At 36.7% G+C, this 22,019-nt stretch overlaps 1 protein-coding gene across 1 annotated transcript; it reads right to left on the bottom strand.

Annotated features, from left to right (window-relative positions):
- Positions 1–3,441: 3,441 nt before the first annotated feature.
- Positions 3,442–17,983, bottom strand: LOC149067525 (uncharacterized). The gene is made up of 5 exons (XM_089252582.1): positions 17,749–17,983; positions 13,627–13,751; positions 9,582–9,735; positions 4,260–4,505; positions 3,442–3,663 (listed from the first exon to the last, which is right to left on the bottom strand). The coding sequence occupies exons 1-5, from the start codon at positions 17,773–17,775 to the stop codon at positions 3,526–3,528; spliced, it is 690 nt and encodes a 229-aa protein (XP_089108708.1). The 5' UTR covers positions 17,776–17,983; the 3' UTR covers positions 3,442–3,525.
- Between the last annotated feature and the right edge of the window lie 4,036 nt (positions 17,984–22,019).

Here is a 22,019-nt window from a genome sequence, read left to right as displayed (position 1 = left end):
TACATTGAATTCTGATTAGTCTATGTCAAATCATATTTTGTCTCTTTCACTGGATTCATTTGCTTTCATTATTCATCTGTTTAGCTCTTCTTATTTTTTCTCTATACCTTTCTTTCATGTCCACAAAAATCTGAAATAAATAAAAGAAATACTAGTCAGAGATAATCATTCAATTTAATTCCCAAATAGTCATATACTGGATGCCTCAGCTAAAGGTATCTAAAATCAATGGCTTATACTGAGAGAACTGCACATGCTTAATTATGAAAGTGCTGCATCGTCATTGGGTATTGTTCCAAGTTTTTTATTCACATTTTGTATCAATGTTACACATGCATACTGTTGACAGATGCTTTGGGACTTTTTTGCAGCAGTCGTGCTGACTGCCAGTCAATATATAAACTCCACAATGCAAGGTTCGGTGCATAATTTCCCTAGCAATTTATTTAATAGCACCTCAAATGCTATTAAATAATTGAGAAGAGCTTGAGTGTCATTTGGATATCTGTAAAGTCATGAATAGTGCTCACATTGAACCATTAATCTGAAAATAAACTTGAAGGGTTACTGTCTGTTGTGGCACGGCCGTTGGTTTTCTTCATTGCGACACATCAGGAAGACGAGAACTCATCAAAACCCAGGGGCCTTTCGGTTATTCATAGTTTATTCTTAATTAAAAACATTTATCTGAGATGTACATATAAAACTATATAAATATTATTGTAATAAAATAACGGTGTTGCAGACCAAGTATTCCACTACCCCAAAGCAGAATGCTTTGCATTGTTCTACAACGAGCCATCTGCTAACTTGAAATGTCCTGTGGTAAAGATCCCCATAATAGTATGAAGATATGGTATTTTTTTGGCCTGAAATATACTGAGAAATTGAATTTTCTGGATGTTATGCCGAAACTGATATTTGGAAAGAAAAGTAATTTGCCTCCTCCGGGAATCAAACCTGGGTCCCCCTTGCATACCGGGCAAGTGCACTGACCTATATACCAGAGACACTTTTCAATTCCTCTTCATACAAAACGCCAACTCGGGTGAAAATTGCTGTAGTTAAGGGAGTCTGGTATATTGGTTAGCACACTTGCCCGGTATGCAAGGGGACCCAGGTTCGATTCCCGGAGGAAGCAAATCACTTTTGTTTTTAAATATCAGTTTCGGCATGACATCCAGAAAATTCAATTTCCCCGTAATAGTGTTTTCTACTTTTTCTTTAAATTCTTCTAGATTGTTCTGCAGTAGTGCTAATTGTGTAAGAGAAATTGAGTATTAAGAAATGTGTAGGAGGTGCATGTATGATAAAGTAGTAATGTTAGTACTATAATTGTTCTGCTATATGTATCACAGATTTTAGCATATGCTGCTTAAGGGATCTGCCCTTTTCTTTCTGGGCTAGTCACTTGCCTCCAGTCCACTTAAAAGTTTCTCTCTCAACACCTCTTATGTTCCTCTCTTCTTTTTCTTTTCTATTCATCCAGGGTTGACACCCAATGCCCCCACTTTGGGCAACTTCTTGCCCCTTATTCATGGTAACAAATCTCTCACACTGTCTTTAATGAAACCTAAATTTATAAGTAGGCCTAATCAAGGGTGGTTCTGTCACTATAAGCCATTTCTTTTGGACAACTAGCCTGGACATCCTAAGAATATCAAAATTATCTAATTCAGAATTATTTTGGTCATTTTTCCTTCTTCTGTTGCAATAGTATATTTATGCGCTCTAAACACTTCAATGTTTAGTAAACTTTACTAAAATTTAAAGCCAAAACACTAGTTTTTTTGTGGTCAGTTTCAGTGTGTGCTCAAAACATTAAGTACAAATAATGTTGTGACATTTTTTTTCATTCTGGACATTTAAAAAAATAGATTTCTCACTTAATTTTCCATTTATTTTACATGAAATTTAGCACATTATTCATTTGGTATTCTTTCAAAACGTCTGTTTGATAAATACAGGGTGAACATGACGTAATCTGCCAAACATAAGTATGGAGGGCGAGTCCAAGTGTGTGTGGAACATAAAAAGCCATAGCAACCCTGTCCTATCTCTGTTTTCAAGTTATAGTGGATTATGGAAGAAAAATGTGTGAAGTCTGAAAAAATCCAAATTTGTTTCCAAAGCTTGTGAAAGACCTGAAAGCAAACTAGGCACATATTTTGAAAGAGAAAAAAAAAATTCCTATGCGCTAACATCTTTTGAATAGAATATCAGGATTTATTGGCAAGCTACAAGGACACTGAAAGATTGGCGAAGTTCAAAATGAAATTGTCGCCTAATTCTGTAATTGCCAATTCTGCAAACACTATTCTAGCTACAATTGGTCAAATTTACCAAAAACTTGTCTATTGCATCAGCTTTCAAAACGTCTACAATGAACCATAATTGTGTTTTATTCTAGAACTTTCGCCTTTTGTTTGCAATCAATTCCGATATTTTTATGAGAATGATGTTTCTTGCAGGATTTTTTTGCTCTTTCCATATATATATATGCTTAGTTTTGATGTAGTTCTTCTTAAAACTTAACAAATTCAGGTTTTCTCAGACTTGACCCATTTTTCTTCTATAATCTGTTATTCACAGTGTGACTCAAATGGTTCCAGAAAAGTCAAGGTTGGTAGGATGTTTTATGTTCCGCTTGGAATCGTCTATCAGACCTTTTCGTTAAGCAGATTAGGTCACGTTCACCCTGTACATTCTATTGCACCATAATGAAAACTAAGAAAATCACCCTTGGTACAGGCTCTCCTTTCTCTTTCAAGTAGTGCATGAACTTTTGGTATCCGAAAGATTTCATCATATCTTCTTCCTAAAATTTTCATCATGGAAAGATAATGAATTTTACAGTTATTTCATATTAACTTAATAATAGAGGGTGATCAAAAAATCTGTAGAAAGTAAAAATTCATAAAAACCGGAAAAATAACCAAAGTAAAAAACAGTTTGCAGGGTTAAAATTGCTAGGTCACTGAAATTTTTTTAAGACAGGGAAAAAGTGCAAAAAACAGCCAATAGGTGGCGCTAGTTTCAGTGGTACTGTCCTGGATATATTGATCCGGTCCACCCAATCTGTTGGAACTGATAGATGCGATCTGCTGAGAGGTGTCATGTATACATCTGGACCTGCTGCACTCTGCCATTGCTGGATTTGTGACTCGCTTGCAATGTGTTATCCCCATGTGGTGGTCATGTGGAATATATACTGCTGCAATAAACAATTTAAAGGCATTCTGTTCGTTATTTTCATATATTTTCTTTGACTTGTGTATGTCAGCGCCACCTATCAGCTGTTTTTTAATTACTTTTTTTCCTGTCTTGAAAAAATTCCTGTGACCTAGCGATGCTAACCCTGCAAACCGTTTTTTTATTTTGCCTATTTTTCTGGTTTTTATGAATTTTTAAAGTTTCTGCGGACTTTTTGCACACCCTGCATCAAACCAATATTTTTCTATTTTGAAAAACAAAATTCATTTTAATGTACATTACTATAATATTTTATTAACGTTTCCAAGATTGTTATCTAATTAAACAAAAAATACTTGCCTGATTAGTCAGGTAAAATGTGTCCACCTTATGCCGTATGTCAAACCATTTTGAAGGAGGTGTAAAGTATGATATTTTCCATTTTGGTTCTGCCGCTTTAATCGTGGTTACCTAAGGTTGAAAAAAAAAATGAAGATATATAAATATAGAGAGCAACACATACTCTGCTTCTGATCTCAGAATACCAACATATTCTAGTGTCAATACTATATATATTCTATAGCCCCCACACCATTGCCATGGTGGTCGGCTGAAGTTGGTTTTCTGTGATTCCCAACTTTGAGGCACGAATGTGAGTCTTCTTATTTTAAACTTCTGGCTTCTAGTGATGTATCTTCATGAGAAAAAACCTATACAATAGACGCTTAGTAATCCAGCAAGTCTCAGATCACGATGTGCCGGATTACCTAAATTGCTAGATTATGGGAGGTAGTTGGAGAAACCAATTCAAAAAGCGTAAACTTTTGTGCACAGATATGCAGTGACATGTTCTCCCATTCTACATTTGCCAGGAAGCATGCCTGAAAATACCAGATTAGCACACGGCTGGATTATAAAGAGTGCTATACAAAAATGAGAAAAATTGACCTTTTTTTTATACTATTAAGAGGTAGTATTACAATGATATTGGTGCCTATCTTTGTGTATAATTAGAGATAAAAGAATAAGGTTATCAATTTAAAAAATCATCCTGAAATATTACTCACTGGTTTCTTGGTTTTTTGTGTAACAGCAGCGTGTTTAAGTCTATCTTTTGCTTCTTGGATGGTAACTGGAACAAATGGGCAGAGTCTAGATTGAGTGAGTTCATTACGAAATAGGTCTCTGACTTTTGTAGGCTTTACAACTGTATCATTTCTTTTTAATTGTCTAGAATCAGATTCATCCTCTTCCTTCAGGAGGTCTGAGACCCAGTTGCAAAATTCTTCGGCTGTTTCATCTAATTTGTGCTCCTAAAATGGAAAGCAGTGTATTTGATCCAAAATAATTAATGATATAATTTTTGAACACTCTTTTCTTTCACTATGATATAATTTTTTTCATTATCACCAGGACCGGACAGGTGCCAGATCGCTTAATTTTGAAAAATATGTCTTTCGACATTCACTATAGAATTAAAACTAATCTAACTTTAGTAAGTGGTACACTTTTAGGAATTGAAAAAAAATATATATATATGATTGTGTGATGTTCGTTATTGAGACCATTCTATTATAGCAACCAGTGCAATAAGTCAGAAATTTTTTCCCCGTTAAAAAAAATTATTACAATTTTATTATTTTCTAAAATCTGATACATTTTTGTTACAGCTGCTTATATTGTAACAAAAGGAATAACAATTTTTTATTCCGTTCAAATACGAATTCTCTTAAGAAGAAATTTTCTCATTTTCAATTCTTTGATGTAACTACATTTTAATATAATGTACATTTTCTGTGGAATAAGGCATTGACTGTATAAAGATGTCTCGTTAAGAAATTGGGGAGTCTTTTTGCCTGAAGTAGATTGGAATCCATTAACACATGATAATCAAAAACGAGGTATGTGTGTTGTAAAATATGGTGAATTTTGTAATTTTAAAAATATTTTCATTACACTTCATATACAATAAATGTGATCGTGTGATTTCTTAAATATATTTCAAAGAAACAAGAAGTATTTAAACTGACTAGTCAGTTTTATGGACTTTGGGAACATATCTGCCCAGAAAAACATATGCAAAATGTAAAACCAGTTCTGCTTCTTCAAAAATTTCATCTTTATTTTTTATGACAACATTGTTTACTGCAATTGTCAAATTTATACCTAACAAAAGTTTATTTTGACAAATCATTAAAAACTGTCAAGAGTTAACCTACTCGTAACCATTAGTGGTTATATATAAAACAAGTGTTTCTTTATTTTAAAAACTTACAATGAGCTCATCTACTACTCTAAGATTTGCAAGGTCCTGACAACATTTTGTAATATGGTTCTTGCATTGACCGTTAATATAAAATGTACTTTTCTCTTTCTGTTACTCTTTTGTTTGATCTTTTCTCTTCAACTGCTCACCTAATATGATTTTTTTTTCTTTTTTTGCGACTTTTCTGATTTTAGCTGCGCTCAGCTTTGGAAAGTTTCAAAAAATAACCTAACCTTTTTTTGGCTCTTCCAAAAATTAATCACGTAACAGGTTATACAACATAATGTCACCATTTCAACCCTTTAATTGGCAAGCATTGAAATATCCAGAGGAGAACATTTTTGAGAGGTTATATGTTAAGGAAATGAGGTATGCTGTGAAATGATATTACATGATGAAAAAAAATTGTCACTATTTAAAAATTTACGGGATGTTGTACTTCAGGAAACGCACTGTATCCATATGATTTACATAAATTTCAGTAATATAAAAATGACATTTATTGTTTGCAACACTCATTTTTCTATTACTGTTGAAGAATGCACAGCAATATGTATCTTCCACACATGATATTTCCCTCTAAAATACAAGTGTTAGAAATCATTTTCACTTGGCTTGTTAAGAAACAAGAGGAGTGCATACCTTTGAGCCATTCTGCTGGTAATTATAGAAACTTCATGAACAGCTCACTAGTAAAAATTGAATGTTTAGGAGTTGCTTAGAAGCATCAATGCCAAAACAAGCTCAAAATATAGAATGCCATTATATGAAAAAATATAGGAAAAACATGTTGCTTTTTTGGGAGCAACACTGCCAAATAAAGGGTTGATCATGTCCCTCTGGATCGGGCAGTTGGTGGAACACAAACATGTGGTACTTGGGCATACAGCTCTTTCATATGGAGCCTTTGGAGCACATTACTGGCAGATATTGTCTCTCCAAGTGACACTGCAACCGTGGATGTAACAGTTGTGGGGGTCACTTGTCAATTCCGCTTGGCTTCTATTGCAATATACTGATTATGAAAAATAATTCCAAACAAGTCAAACTGCTGTCTGGAGACCAGTGCCTAGTCGACCAGGGGAGGCTCTTGGGCCCTGTGACCTGTGCAGCTACAAAAAAAAAGCTTTGTCAATAAAGAAAACTTAAGCAGGGGATGCCAAAAATTTGTCCCACATGGGTATAAATTTTTCCTGGAGTCACCTCTGCAGTCAACCAAGAGTTTCCATCCCCTCGGATGATCAGTACATTGTTATAATAGCCAAGCAGTATCGACAAGTGATCTCCACAACATTTGTGGCTACGTCATCACTAGGCAAAACAATATCTGCCAGTTCTGTGGGCCAAAGGCTCCATGTGAAAGGATTGTCTACCTGAGTACCACATGTTTGTGTTCCACTAATTGTCCAGGGGTAAATGATTAAAATTATGTCATTATCTATTATATGAGCCACCGCAGTTAACTTTCGGTAACTAGTTTATTTGTATGATGTGTGTAGGTCATTTAGACATTTATCTACAGTATCAAAACGTGTTTACAGGCATGATTTGATACTAGCTCAGACATCGTCAGAATCTTTCCCCTAACAAAAGAGATACAACAAAATCAGCCATCAAGACACAGCCAGCAAAGCACATTTTATGTAGAAAATTATCTTTGTGCAACAAAAAGTTATCAATTTCATATTGGTGTGGAAGTCATTAATTGGTAATAGTATAGATAGCATGGTGTCTATCATCATGGAAAAGTCACGGAAGTCCCAGAAAAGTCACGGAATGAGAAAACGGTCACAGAAGTCTCAAAAAAGTCACAAAATTTGAGTGAAAGTTACAAATTTTTTTGATTCTCAGGAGATATTTTTTTCGATTTTTTGAACAAACTGCTTGATTACTTACACCTCGCTCCGTTCAACGTTGTTCGGCTCTTTTGCTTTGTTTTGAGCCCACTATTGGTATGCCTCCCAGCGCTTGTTGTGCACACGGCTTAATATTGATCAATAGTGTGTTCAATAGTTTTACAGGACACATTTTCAACGTGCGCAGCCGCACCCGCAAAGCTTGTTTTGGAAAGTTCATTGTAGGTGCCGAAGGAACTCCGATATGGCAAAAACATTTGTAAGGGTCTGGGGTTGCCAGACGTCCGTATATACGACCCGCAAGAGTGTATGCAAGGATGGATTGCATTGAATGTTCATCTACTGAGGGCTTAGGTGACCTCGCAAAGTTGACTAAATTCATGGGTGAGGATATGAGGCGGGGTGATAGGGATGATCGGCCTCCCCCCCATGATTAAAAAAATTATTGCCATAGGCAGGGAAGAGCAGAAGGTGGACATTTGTCCCCCCCCCCCCATTCAAGAAACTACCTGTATCCACTTATGCTTTTGCAGGATGGGGGTGGGGTTATGTAGCTTAAGTCCTTAGGGTCCAGTTCCTATGGGGTGTTGTCATTGGCGTACACAAAAAGGGGGGTTTGGGGTTCTAACCCCCCTCAAGCGAGATTATAGCGTTATTTTGCAGGAAAAGACGTAACCCCCCTCCCCTTGAGAAGAAAAAAAAATTTGAAACCCCCCTTGAGAAAATTCTGCGTGTTGTATATGCTATGGGTGCCATATGTGCTATGGGTGTTGTGTTTAAATCAACTTTAAATTTAAAAGTTTTTAAAATTTTTTGAAAAATTGGGTTTTTTTTGTAAATTCACTCACGTTCTCCCTTTCATTAAGGGCCCCCCCCCCCATATCAACCCAAACCCCTTAGGTGGTTGCTACTCATAGTTTGGGAACCACTGATATCAGAAAACAGTCCAGCATGATTCATTTTGTCGAATGAGAAAAAGTTTCCAAAATGTCACTGAATTTTGCTTTTGGTATTTTTTGGACACCTTGGATAACCAATTGCCAAGCTTGAAAAATATGTAGATTGTCATGTATCAAAATATTTCGCTGTTGAAAAAACATCAAACAAATAAAAGGGAAAAATCAAAGATTGTGTAGTGTGTTTATAAAACATGTTTTCCCAATATATTTCTGTTCCTTTGAATAATTTTGGCTGTCGCGACTTTTTTAAATGAAAATGCATGCATTTTCACTGTAGTCTCTTAAGTTTTTATTCCTCACTGAAATCAAGGGTTAAAATTATTTTGCCAACTTATAAGTTATGCTATGATAATTCGCCTATGAGGAATATTTTTCTCACATATTTATCATTTCACACATTTTTTTTTTTCATAGAATTAATTTTAAGCACTTTTTTCCTACCATTAGCGATTTTTTTTGGCTAATTTAGCATTAATTGGCAACTTCGTTACTTTTGGTATCGTATTTGGTGATGGTTAGAGATTTCCCATACTCATTTAGAATCCCAATTTCCTGTCTTTCTCTCGAGGAAGCCTGGTCAACCCAATATTGAAAGGCCTGAGGGATTTTTGTGATTTTTAATTCACATGAAGCCACAAGTTGCAGATTTTAAGGATTTTACTATAAATATACAAAAAATCAGAAGAATCTGGTTTCTGACAGAAAGATTATAATAAAATCTGATATTGCTCTTAAGGTGGATCTTAATCTAAAAAATCTGAAGGCTTCCGGGGTAAATTGGGAACATTGGCACTTATTTAATAGTCGTCATATGACAGCCGGGATGTAGATATTTTTATAGAAGCTGATAGAAATAAATCGAAATCTGTGTATCCCACTGTAATACATAAACAATTTTGTAAAAAGGAAAACTATTTTATGTTTTATAAACAATTACTTTAAGAATTTAAAACAATTGTTGAACCAAGTACATAATTATATCATGCAATTAACTCATTCATAGAGTAAATAGTTTTTTTTATTGTGCAGGTTTAAAAACTTTAAGAATCGTTATAAGATGTGGTAGCTGTTTTTTAAATTGAAGTGCATTTCTGTCTATAATGGCACTACATACTGAGCTAAAAATGATTGTTCTTGAGTTAAGAAACAAGCAATGAATTAATTGAATTTGTATGAATTGTTTGAAAATTGAATTTCTTAATGAAAAATTACTTTTGTGATTCAAATATTTCCTTTTAAAGTTGTGTTCTATTCAATTCACAACATTTTTTATAATTGAGGTGGCTAAGATAAACACACTCCACTCACGACAAGTTTGTATTGTAATTTCTCAGGATCTGACTTCTTCTGCTCCCTCTCAGATTTTTCCATGCTTTCCAGGAGGTTGAGATATATGTTCTCGGTAGTTTCATCAGAATCAACATCTTCAAGTGCATAATTTAAATCTGGAACTTCGTCAGCACTTAGAGAAAAATGTGAAATTCAATCTTTTTCAGATCATTTTGCTTCACATAATTCATTCAAACAATTATGAGGAATATATTATTCACAACTTCGTAAAGCATATATGAATAATATAGGATAGCCTTGTGCATCCCCCCCCCCACTTTTTTAGAGTTATAAAAGAAATATGAGAAGAGAAGAATATATACGTATATAAACGTATACGTATTTAGTTTACGTATATAAAGTTTAAAGTTTATAAAGATAAAGCATGACATATCAAAAGTTAAATTATAATCCACAATCTTTTGCTATTAATTTGGATCACAGAATTCAGTAGCAATACTAATTTTATGAATTCGAACCCACATCCTCGCATCGCGAGTCCGTCACTATAACCACTCGACCACCAAGCGGCATATAAACACATTGAACATTTTTTCACCAAAATTATTTCAGTATTCATATTATTAAAGTTTAAGTATATTTAAGTTTGATTTATTTCATTTTATAAAATACACTGAAGTGCCAGAAAAATTGGGACAAGTTGGGGGTTGGCAAATAAAGGAGAAATGCTCATAATCAACGTAATTTGATGCAGTCAGCAGTGCCTATATAAGACAACAGGTAGCTATGGAAGCTGATAAATTGGTTTCTGCTGCTAAAATGATGGGTCAAGACATCGAGACACCTCTGTACCACCCCATAAGGCCATACAGGCTTATTTGTAGGTCTGATGCCACCATCCCATTTGATACAAACTCCAGCAGGGCAAGATAGAAATTAATCTTGAATCAAGTACCGGTGGAGCCAGGGCTGAGGGATGTGCCACCCCTCTTGCTTTATCTCATATCGGCTTTTGTGTTGGCCGCTAATACACCAACACCTTCAACCAGAAACAGACTGTCAGCATTTAGTCCTTGTTGATCCCACATCACCATCCCTGTAAAGCAATCTCACATACTCCAATTCAGACTAATGTTAGGGCTAAGATGCCAAGGGTACCTCAAGGAGGTAGGCTGACAAATTTGACCATCTGACCTTTCCCCCCCCCCCTCCCCCCCCCCAAAAGGTTATCACAATTTAGGCGACTTTTAATATGGCTTATATATATAGTGGTTGACATTCGTAACATGGGTCACAGCATTTCCAAGATAGAGATGAAATTTGGATTTTCACGCACAACCATCATGGAAGCAAACCATGGATATAACTAATCCTGATAACATCAAATCTCTGATGAAGGTGTTGGTAGCAAAAGACCCAGAAGGAACAGGACCACGGATAGCTGACAAGAATCGTTTCATGAGATAGGCGTGCAACACTGCATCAAATCTCTACACATTTCAATGTTGGGGCATCAACAAGTGTCAGCATGTGAACTGTTCAACAGTCTCTCCTTGCTATGGGCTTTCAGAAAGGCCCACTTGAGTATCTTGGATGACTGCAAGGCACACAACTATGCTCCTTGCGAGCACTGTCATTAGACTGTTGATGCCTGGAAATAAGTTGCCTGGGCTGATGGGCATGTACAGGTATGGAGAAACCCCCATAAAACCATTGACCTCGCATGTCAGCAGGAGACTGTTCAAGCTGATAGAGGCTCTGTCATGGTATGGGACGTGTGTAGTTGGCATGATATTGGACCCCCTGATAAGGCTGCAGAGGACTCTGATTGTTGTCCAGTTCATAAACATCCTTTCTGATCACTAACACCCATTTATATCCTGTATGCATTCTGATGAGCTTGGACTATTCCAATAGGACAATGCCATGCCACACACATTAAGGTGGCTCCAGAAACACTCTTCAGACTTCTGGCTCCTCTGTAGGCCATTTAAATTCCCAAACATGAGCAGTATTGAGCACATATGGGATACCTTGCAACATGCTGTACAAAATCAACTTGCACCATTATAGAATTGCGGACTGCCTTAAGAGAACCATGGGATGAATTGCCTTTATAATGCCTTCACACATTAGTGGAGTTCATGCCACATTCTCATTGCTCGAGGAGGGAGGACTAAATGATATTAGGTGGGTGTACCAGTGTTTCTGGCAGTCCCTGTGGTGGTCGAGTGGTCATAGTGATGGACTCGCATCGCAAGGGGTGCCGGGTTCGGACCCCACCATCACCACAGTGGTGGTCGGCTGAAGTTGATTTCCTGTGGTTCCCAACTTTGATGCACAAATATGCGAGCCGATCTGTCCATTAAAAATTCTCGCCATAGAGAGCAACAGGCCTACAATGATAAATCATTCAATCATTACACTTCACTCATACTTAGAAAAACTGGTGGCAGATGGCAGCACTACACATAACAAGCGTTACACAGAAACAAACTTCACACCAGGTTTCACTACACGTACACACACATTCCAACATGTACCAGTTCGTTAGAAGTTCCACAGAGGAATATGGACCAGGTGCATATGTGGTTCAATAGTAGTATTTCTGGCACTTCAGTGTACACTACAGTGATACAGTCTTGATACAGACCTCTTGATAACAGACACCATGGGACTGGCATTTTTTGTCTGCTAATGGGGGAGTCTGTTAATATATGGCTACGTACATTTAGGCCCCCGTTCCTTAGTTTTCAAGTACAGAAGATGTTCGCTAACGGGGAGTGTTCGTTTTGGACATTCCACTTTACATGAAATTACAAATTGAATTCATTCCCCGAAGGTGACTTGTGTCACCTGAAACTCTTAATGAAACCTTCACATTAAAAATATTGGTGACACTTTTGATTTTTTCCATATCCTAAAAATATTGATTGATTTGAAAAACAAAGTAGGGGGGCGGCGTAACTCCACAATAAACTTCCAGGAATGATCATTACACATCAAGGTAAATAACTTTTGCATTGGATCCTTGGGTGTCAAAATACACTTATTCCATCAGAGAACTAAATACCGAAACAGCTATTACTGATTAACCATACATGCACCTCGTACACATTCCTCTACAGAATTTCTAACGAATCCATATATATGTTGGAATATGTTTTCTGAGTGTATGTGTGGCCCTAATTTCATATTGGCAATATTGTGCTTCTTTTATGTTCTTGCTGCCATTACAAAAACAGCTGCAGGTCACTGATATCAGAGAAAATGAAACATAGTGTGACAAGCTATGCAAGCACTCACAGTAACTGCTCAAAGTGGCATCTGAGGATACTGTTGCACAACTGACATCACACCATCAAATGAAGGAATGGCACAACTACTCACAGGCCTGATGTCGAGTTAATCTTGTCAGCAGTAATACATTTTTGCACTGAGTGCATGTGTATGATGTGTCATAGACTAATGATTTCAAATGCCCACATTCTACTATGACCAATCCACTGCCCTTGATATGTTGCTGCTTACTTGGTGGATTTTCCATCGTAAATGTCGATTCAGACTAAAAAAATTGTATTTCAACCTAAGTTCCATTTCAAAAATAGTTTGCCTTGATGTGTCTCATCACCCTTTGAAGTGTGTGTTTGGAATTCCAGACTACCCTATATAGTACAGTCCAATGATCGCTGTTGACTTTGACTCGTCAAAAGCAACTGATTTTTCTTCTGTGAAATGAGTTTTTTATCTTATGTTTCAAGCCCGTAAGTTGAAGCATTTTTAGCTAATATTTTTGCTTGAAACTTGAATTACTTGCAAGTCAAGGCACTCATTCCATAAGATTTTGACCATAAACACCAAATTCACACTAAATAGTACCTTTACTTTTAGCATTCTTTTGCTGTGTTATTTTGTGATGTTCATAGCTTTGTTTTGACGAGCCAAATCAGAAACTATTTGTGATGATTTTTCAGGTTTTTTCTTCTTCAAAGTAAACTTATTGTAGAATCTCTATTTTATTTATTATTATTATTATTTTGAATGAAATTTGATTATAGCTTACATTATTCTTTTTCCCAATCCTGAAATGTCTCCTTCTCTCGTTGATTTTACTGTATGTACTTTTCTGCTCTCTGTCTGTTCAGTTTCAAGAGAGATTTTCAAAACTTGTGCCACATTCTTAGCTGTCTGTAAAATAGAATAACAATGATGATTTAAAAAAAAAAACGCCACCATTTTGGTATTCAATCATTTTACATTCAACAAAAAGCAATCTTATATTTAAAAAGAGTTTCATTGAGGCATTCACATTCTGCTAGTTGTAGTTCTGGTATATTATCATAGTTGTCATATAGGTGCTCTCATTTGTATGGTGGGTATAAATAGTGGTCATCAGAGACACTGAAAATATCAAAGACCCTTATATATATATATGTATATATGATATATTCAGCTGTGAATTTTCATCATATTTTTAATTTTAGTTCAGGTCATGTTTACTGTGGATAAATTTTTATGTATAATATATTTTTCACGACAATATCATAGTGCCTGCATTGTTGGCTTAATGACTTATGTAATCAACTTCTTTATTGATGTCTTATGGACGTTTGGATCTAGCTTTGAAGTGAAGAGATGATGAGCAAACGGGGCCCGGTTGATACGATGCTCGCCTAAAGTACCAAAAGGTGTTTAGAGGTGTCACGAGTTCAATACCTGGTTCGTCCTTGTCAGAAAACTTTCCTGACACAGGGGTACAACAAAAAATGGCGACTTGACCACAGCAAAAAATTACTACCGCAGAGAGTCCCCCATTGAGGGGTTAGCGCACCAACCTCTCGATGAGTATAAAAAACAAGCCTGCCATTCGGAATCGGCAATAAATTGTAGGTCCCGGTCTAATTAGCCCTCGTGTGCAGAAAACGACCGTGGTGCGACAAAAAGGATCAAAATGATCAAATGATAAGCAAACGAATTAAACAAACTTTTATAGGATGCTTTCTATTCTTTCAAAAGTCTAATTTAATAATCTAATTTTACACTTTCATGTCCAATAATTTTCAAAATAGTGTTTAGCAATCTTCTCATCCCACTCCTTCGACCATGCTTACAGGGCCGTCTTAAGAGCATTGTGGGCCCCCAAGCCAACTGATTTTTCGAATCCCTACATGGCAAAGTCTCGAGAATTTGAACTAGTTCTCATTTTTGTGAGGCCCTCTTCTCTTGAGGCTCCCGGACTATGTTTATCAACCATGTGGGTATTCTTTCATAAGCTACTACTTAGCAATACATGCACCTCGAAAACAACTCTTTCAAATGGATGTCCAGTTCACATTTGACCATTTATGAACTGGTCACCCATTTCAAAGAATCTGTCCTGAGAGAGAGAAAGAAGACCCTCAATAAAACTATACTTGCATAACATAACATGAAAATTCAGGCATTGTAATTTTCACTTCAAAACATGGAAGACAGATGGGAGCACCAGTATAGTATGATTCCTATAACATAAATATGTTAGAGCCATGCATTTACACATTCCTGCATTCATCAATTCATTAGAAATTTCCTTTAGGAATGTTTTCAAGGTGCATGTATGGCTTTCAAATGGGTGACCAGTTTACATTTGAGCTGCTGTGCAGTTGTGTGAGCATCGTGCTGGACTCTCGTCCTTAGGATCAAGGTTTGAACCCTGTTGACAGCACAGTGGTAGTCGGCTGAAGCTGATTTTATGCAGTTTTCAGCTTCAAAGCGCGAATGCGAGCCAGTCTCCCATATAAAAGGTCTCTCCACAGAGAGCAGGCGGACCTACAACACCGATACTGACAAAACATGAAAATTCCATCATTTCCATCTTTACTTCAGAAAATGGAAGACAGATGGCAGCAAGAACACAAAACAAGCACAACTCTGCAACATAAATACGATAGGGCCGAACATACACTCAGAACACACATTCCGGCATGTGCCAATTTTTTAGAAATTCTGTAGAGGAATATGTAGGAGGTGCATGTACGGTTTGGTAGTAGTAGTGGTTCACATTTGAGCCTCAAATTTGGAAAACCACAGGTAACTGACTTTGACCAGCCATCAGCAGAATTAAATTATGGATCCAAATAATGGGAGTCGAGCATGATGCCCATACTACAGGCACTGCAATGTTGACAAAATTGAAGAAGCCAGGTGAGCTACATGGTGTCATGAGGGGCAATTCCCCCCCTAGCCCGGCATCAATGACGGAGCTCATATAAGCATGTATATGAATTAACATCATCATCATGCCCCCTCAGCTTCTATAACTGTGCTCACCCCCCCAGACTTTCTTGTCTATCTCCATCTATGTAACAGAGGATAGATGTGAATTGTGTATCATTATATTATTAGATGTCTTTCTGCTAGATACAGATTCTAGCCACTTAAGCAAATCTGAGGTCACCAGCCAGTGCTTCAGCTTTGGGTACAGAATCATTATCCAGTAAAGCAGTGTTTCTCGAAATGTATATTGGGGCTCCTCAGGCGCGTCACTAACCTTTATCAAGGGTGTTGTGGTGTGAGCTAGCTGTTGACATTGATTATTGCATTTAGTGCTTTGAAGCAGTTCTTTTTTTAGATTGCTTTATGAAGCTGTGAGTAAATGTCATGGCAAGGGAGCAGCAGGTGGCAAAAGTTTGGAGAATCACTGCTACAAAGTGACCCTCACATCACCCAACTTGAACTATTCTGTAAATTTCACCTCGAGACAGCACCAGGAGGTATCATCGCTGATTTGCTGTTGGGAGGCTTTCTTTAGCCTTTGCTGCCTGTGACTCCCAACTAACTGTCTATGATGTATAAAAATTTTGAAGTTCCTGATTGGGTGTACATTATGGTTTCATTGGTAATATAAGCAAGGCCAAGATGCTGTTGCTGTAAAAAATCTTGAAAAATTACTAAAAAATTCTCTTATAATTAGAAGAAAAAAATCAAAATAATAAAACAAAGTTCTCTTGAAAAAGTTATGTTCGAAAGTAAAAAAAAAGTTTTTACTGCGTCAAAATCATATGTAAATTTTTTCCCTCAATACTTAGATTTCATCAAAAATTGCCAGGCGCGGTAGCCCAGGTCGATAGGATATTCACCTAAAGTACCAAAGGATGTTTAGAGGTGTCGCGAATTTGATACCCGATTCATCCTTGTCAAACTTTTTTGACACGGTACAACAGATACAGCGCCCACAGAAAAAGATTGCTACCGCAGGGAGTCCCACACTTAGGGGTTAGTATACCAACCTCTCTATGAGTATGAAAAAGGCTGCCATATGTTTGGAATCAGCAATAAATTGTAGGTCCCAGTCCAATTAGCCCTCGTGTGCGGAAAATGACTGTGATGCGACCAAAATGATAAAAAATTAGTTTTCCTAATAAATGAGTTATAATTCATGAATCAGTGTTAGGAACACTGACATTGTGATCCCACGAAGGTAAACAAGAGAGAGCTGTGGCCTCTGGGGGGCTTGCTGAAACAATTCTATTTTTTTTTTTCACTAGAAATTACCCATTAAGATTGAAAGGCTTGTGGAGATTCTCGCAGAGAAGAACCCTGTTCTTGTTCTGTTGCTAGACGAGGAGGGATCAGGGTTTTTGCAGTAAAAAAATGAAACCTCCCCTTCTCCTCTGAGAAAATCCTATATATTTCCCATAGTAGGAAGGTAAAAAAGCATCTTTTATTTTATTTTCCAATAAATTCAAACATATTTTTTTACAAGTGCTCGATGCAATCAGTACTCATATTTTTTTTTTAATCCTTCCAATTGTCAAAAACTTCAAAAGTGAAAAAATACCCTAACAGTGAGAATAAGCTGAAAGATGCAAACAAATGCAGATGTCATCAACATCCGGGTCCTGATTGATTATAAGTATCCCTAAGTGGCCTTTGAGTTATCAACACTCTACAGTTTCTTCCCTCATTTACTGACATGGAGTGTATGACTGATATTTTTATTGATGAAAGTGCTGAAAATCAAATGTTCTGATTTTAAACCAAGACCTGAATTCTCATTGAGCATAAAGGTGAAAATTATGTAACAATAATCGTAACTTTTCATGAACAAGAATTTATCATCTTTCTTTTATTACATTATGATGTGATTCATTTGTAATACTCAAAATTTTGAAAGAAAGGAGGAAAAAGCAAAAATTATAAAAACCTCTGGTGTTAGGCATGACTTGATCATATTACTGAAGTCTTGTTGTCGTATTTCCTCCAGCTGTTCATTTACCCTTTTCGATGCTTCCAGCTTTCTGAAGACACTCGGAGATAAATACTTGGAATCAATTTTCTGTTCTTCTTCAACCTTTGGAAATTGCCATCGACTTGTGTCTAAAAAATGCTTTCTGATCCAAATCGATCTATGCTCTGTGCAGCATTTTGGCTGGTATTTAGACAAGCTTGAAGAGAAGGAATTTAACATATTATTATGAAGCCTTTGCTTTTTTTCTTTCTTTTATAATTCTGAATGATCTAAATAATTATAAAGAATTCGTTTGGAAACAGACAGTCTGTAAACCTTCATTACTTAAGTACAGGGGCGCAAGTAGGGGTAGAGCAGGCGGGTCTGGTGCCCCGAGTTAAAGGAGAGGTTAAAGGGTCGCAAATTTCACCCTTTAACCTCTCCCCTCAACATTACAAGGGGGCGCCAAAATGCGTTTTTGCCCCGGGTAACCAGCATCTAGTCGCTACACTAAATTGTACATTTTCCCTCCACCTATGTCAACAGCTAATTGAGTTAGCTTCCTAAAAACGCTTAATTTGGAATGAAAAGAGAGAAAATTTGAGAGAATTTTTAATTTAAAAGAAAAATGCTGAATTATGGAAGAAATTTAAGTAAATTACGAGTGAGAAAGTTTTGAATACTTACTCAAAGACATCTTCGACCTCCATTTCTTTCATTTCCATCAAAAAAACTGGTGGTGGTGTTTTTTTTAGTTCAAGATAAAACCAAAAATTAAAAAAAAAAAGAGAAGCAAAATTTGAGTTGACCCTGAACTTATTGAAATCTTTAGAGAAAATATGACGTGTATTGATTGAAAAGCATGTGGAAACGTCTTAGCGTCTCGCGTTACCATAGTAATAGAGGAATGCGAATCATTTATTCAAAATGTTCCTCATTTTTAATGTTTACTCGTTTTCAGTTTCAAAGCATATTTTTCCAAATTTGTACAAACGTGTAACAACTTTGATTTTGCGTAATGAGTTTTTTTTTGGATTGTTGTTATTACGGTGGTTATCAATTTTGTTTGAAATTTATTGATACCGCTCAGCGCCAGCCGACCGAATTCGTAACATTGAGTCGGCCCTGAACTCGTAGCCGGTCAATTTGTCGCACTCAACTTGTCGCGCCTCAATTTGTCGCGGTACAAATTCGTCGCAGTGCCAATTCGTCGCTCGCGGTACAAATTTGTCGCAGCTCCAATTCGTCGTGATACAAATTTGTCGCAGCTCCAATTCGTCGTGATACAAATTTGTCGCAGTGTCAATTCGTCGCAATACAAATTTGTAGCAGTGTCAATTCGTCGCGGTACAAGTTTGTCGCAGTGTCAATTCATCGCGGTACAAATTTTCCGCAGTGTCAATTCATCGCGGCACAAATTTGTCGCAGTGTCAATTCGTCGCGATACAAATTCGTCGCAGCTCCACTTCGTAGCTGTACAAGTTTGTCGCCGTGTCAATTTCGTATTTTTTTCGACGGATTTTTACTGCGATATGTGCTATCAACCATTCGAGGGTGCATATTCACCTTCGGATTGGATTGGAGTTTGATGGTCCTTGCACCAATAAAAAACAAGGTTATGCTGCGCCAAACAATGACTGGTAGTAGAATTTGCGTCACCCAGTTTGCACCCCAAAGCCACTTGAAAGTTAATGCAGCTTTGTTGCACCACGGGAAGGCCTACCACATTACCCTGGTTACGAGCATTGGCGTACGCAAGATCGACATTTATCAACACCACACTAAAGATATTTCTAGTGTGGTGTTGCCTTTATAGGAGAGCACAAGGAATCTATCCTAGAGAAATTTTGAGCTACTAATCTTCAAAAATAATTTTAAATTAAAAGAAATGAAAAAAAAAAAGATGCAGTATTAAGGTATTCTTTCGATATTTTAATTTTTTAGTGTTTGAAAATATTTTTAATTTCTTGATCGTGTTGGAGAGAGCACGGGGCCTCCTATGTTCTCCCCTACGTACGCCTCTGGTCACAAATGTATGAACTCGGGAATATCACTTCGCTAGAAAATTTCGCATCTTTCGCATTTATAAATAAAAAGGTAAGAAAAACTGTTATCTCTATGCTATGCGTGTGTAGGCAACATAACTCGGAGAATCACGATTTTAAAAACTAGAAAATGAAAACGATTCTTGGATTTTAAATAAATAAATTTTTTCTTTAGATTGATAGAATAAATATTAATTCATTCAGTTTTTCTCATATATATATAAATGCACATTTGTAATACTTGATTGAGTAAAGCTTTTTCTTCAAATTATTTTTAGTAAATTTTATGTGGAATTTTAATGTGTATGAGGAACTCCCCTTTTGCCAAAAATTGGGTCAAATGGGTTTTGCCAAAAATAGGAGGGATTGTTCTTATACGTGTATAGATATATATAACTTTTTTCCAAATTTTAAGTCCAAAATATCAGGGAGTTCTATCTTGAATAGAACTCCCCTTCCCCTCGGAAATAGAAACTGGTTCTATATTTCTCCTCTGAGGGTTCCATTCATGAGAGTTCCTCGCGCACGTTAAAATACGGTATATGTGCTAAATAGCTCATACACCCTTTGAAGGGCAGACATTTTTCCAAAATTCGTATAAAAGAATCTAGCAGGTGCACCCAATATGAAACCCCGTACCCTTCAAAGAAGAGTCACATTGATTTGATATATTTGCTCATCAGGATGTTTCTATTTAGGAAATTCTCTCGCGACATCTTAAATGGGTGGTGGGTGTTCGTTACACCCACCACCGACAAAACGGGGTGTCATGACCAACATTCAGACACCTCGGTGAATGTTGGAATGTGCTTGTCCGTGTTGTGAACATAACGTAAAGTTTGTTTCTGTGTAATGCTTGTTACGTGTAGTGGTGCTGCCATCTGCCCTCAATTTTTCTAACCATGAGTGAAGTGAAAGTTATCTGGTTGAAGATTTTACCGTTGCGTGTGTGTGGGTCTGTTGCTCTCTGTGACGAGACTTTTTAACGGGAATATCGTCATGCATTCGCGCCTCAAAGTTAGGAACTACAGAAAACCAGCTTCAGCCGACTACCACTGTGGCGACCGTTGGGTTTGAACCGGGTCCTCGCTAAGCGAGTCCGTCACTCAACCACCTTTGGGAACCACTGTATGAAGGTAATAGAGGTGAAGAAAGAAAGCTCTTTTCAGATTGTTGTATCTTAATGGTGGCAAAATATTGGCCTCAGGCGGCAAAATTTCTGGGACCGACTCTGCATCACTTAAACATTTCTTTGATGTAAACTTTCTCAAAGTTTGTATGTGTGTGAAATGAGGTTAAGCTAATCTATGGGCTGAATAGGAGTCGTCTTATTTGGAGAAAAGAACTTGGGGGGAAAAAAATCTGCACGCGTGTGGACGTAACTTCCCCATTTCGCTAATTTTGGTTAGGATTTGGTCCAATTCTCCCCCCCACCCACCGACTTTTGTGTTCATAAACCGAATCAATTATTTTTGTTGTACGAAACCAAGACGTTCGTAAACCAAGGGTTGACTCAGGCGGAGATACGGGAGGGAGGGGGCATTGCCAACTCCTAAAGGAGAAGGCATTGTCCCCCAGTGTCAAAGGTGAAGTTGACTGATCTAAGGCTGGTATTACATTATAAAACTTTGATAAAAATTCTTTTATAAAACTTGAAAAATGTAACCAATAAACACATGTTACATTCGAGCGAACTTAACTGATCCGCCTATTGGTTGCATTTTTCGAGTTTTATAAACGAACTTTTATAGTGTAATCCCGGCCTAATAAATACATGCATATATGAATTCACATTAATCATTGTGCCCCCCCCCCGGGACTTCCAAGTCTATCTCCACCTATGGGTTAACTAGTTTATTCCAATTATTTACGTGATCCCAAGACCCTCATTTATACGATAGGAAAAAATTTGAATCCTGAATTTGTGAGAAAATCAAAATTTTAGTTCAAATACACGGAAATTTTTTTAAATAAAAATGTCAGTGTCCACAAAAATTTCAGTATTCTGCTTGACATTGCGTGTCATATGGTCATACATAAAAAAAAAAAAAAAAAAAGGTATTAGCGAAAAATGACCAGAGTCCAATGAGATGAAACTCAATGGAATGATGATGAAAAAAAAATTGTATATCTAAAAATTAAAGTTTTTCATGAAAATAACTCCAAAAAAATATAATTAAAAAAATCGAAAAATTAATTAAT

The sequence above is a fragment of the Pholcus phalangioides genome, unplaced genomic scaffold, assembly GCF_987345545.1.
Source record: "Pholcus phalangioides strain wild (caught in Gottingen) unplaced genomic scaffold, Ppha-v1.0 ptg000030l_1, whole genome shotgun sequence".
NCBI classification, from domain to species: Eukaryota; Metazoa; Arthropoda; class Arachnida; order Araneae; family Pholcidae; genus Pholcus; species Pholcus phalangioides.
Note: the sequence above shows the minus strand (reverse complement) of the source record. Positions and strands in the feature narration are given on the sequence as shown.

Coding starts and splice junctions, on each gene's coding strand:
- LOC149067525 (XM_089252582.1), bottom strand. CDS start 17,775: ATGATCAAGTCATGCCTAACACCAGAG. Junction 9,736..13,626: donor GGATTGGGAAAAAGAATAAT/GTAAGCTATAAT, acceptor TTTTTCTCTAAG/TGCTGACGAAGTTCCAGATT. Junction 3,664..4,259: donor CACAAAAAACCAAGAAACCA/GTGAGTAATATT, acceptor TTTCAACCTTAG/GTAACCACGATTAAAGCGGC.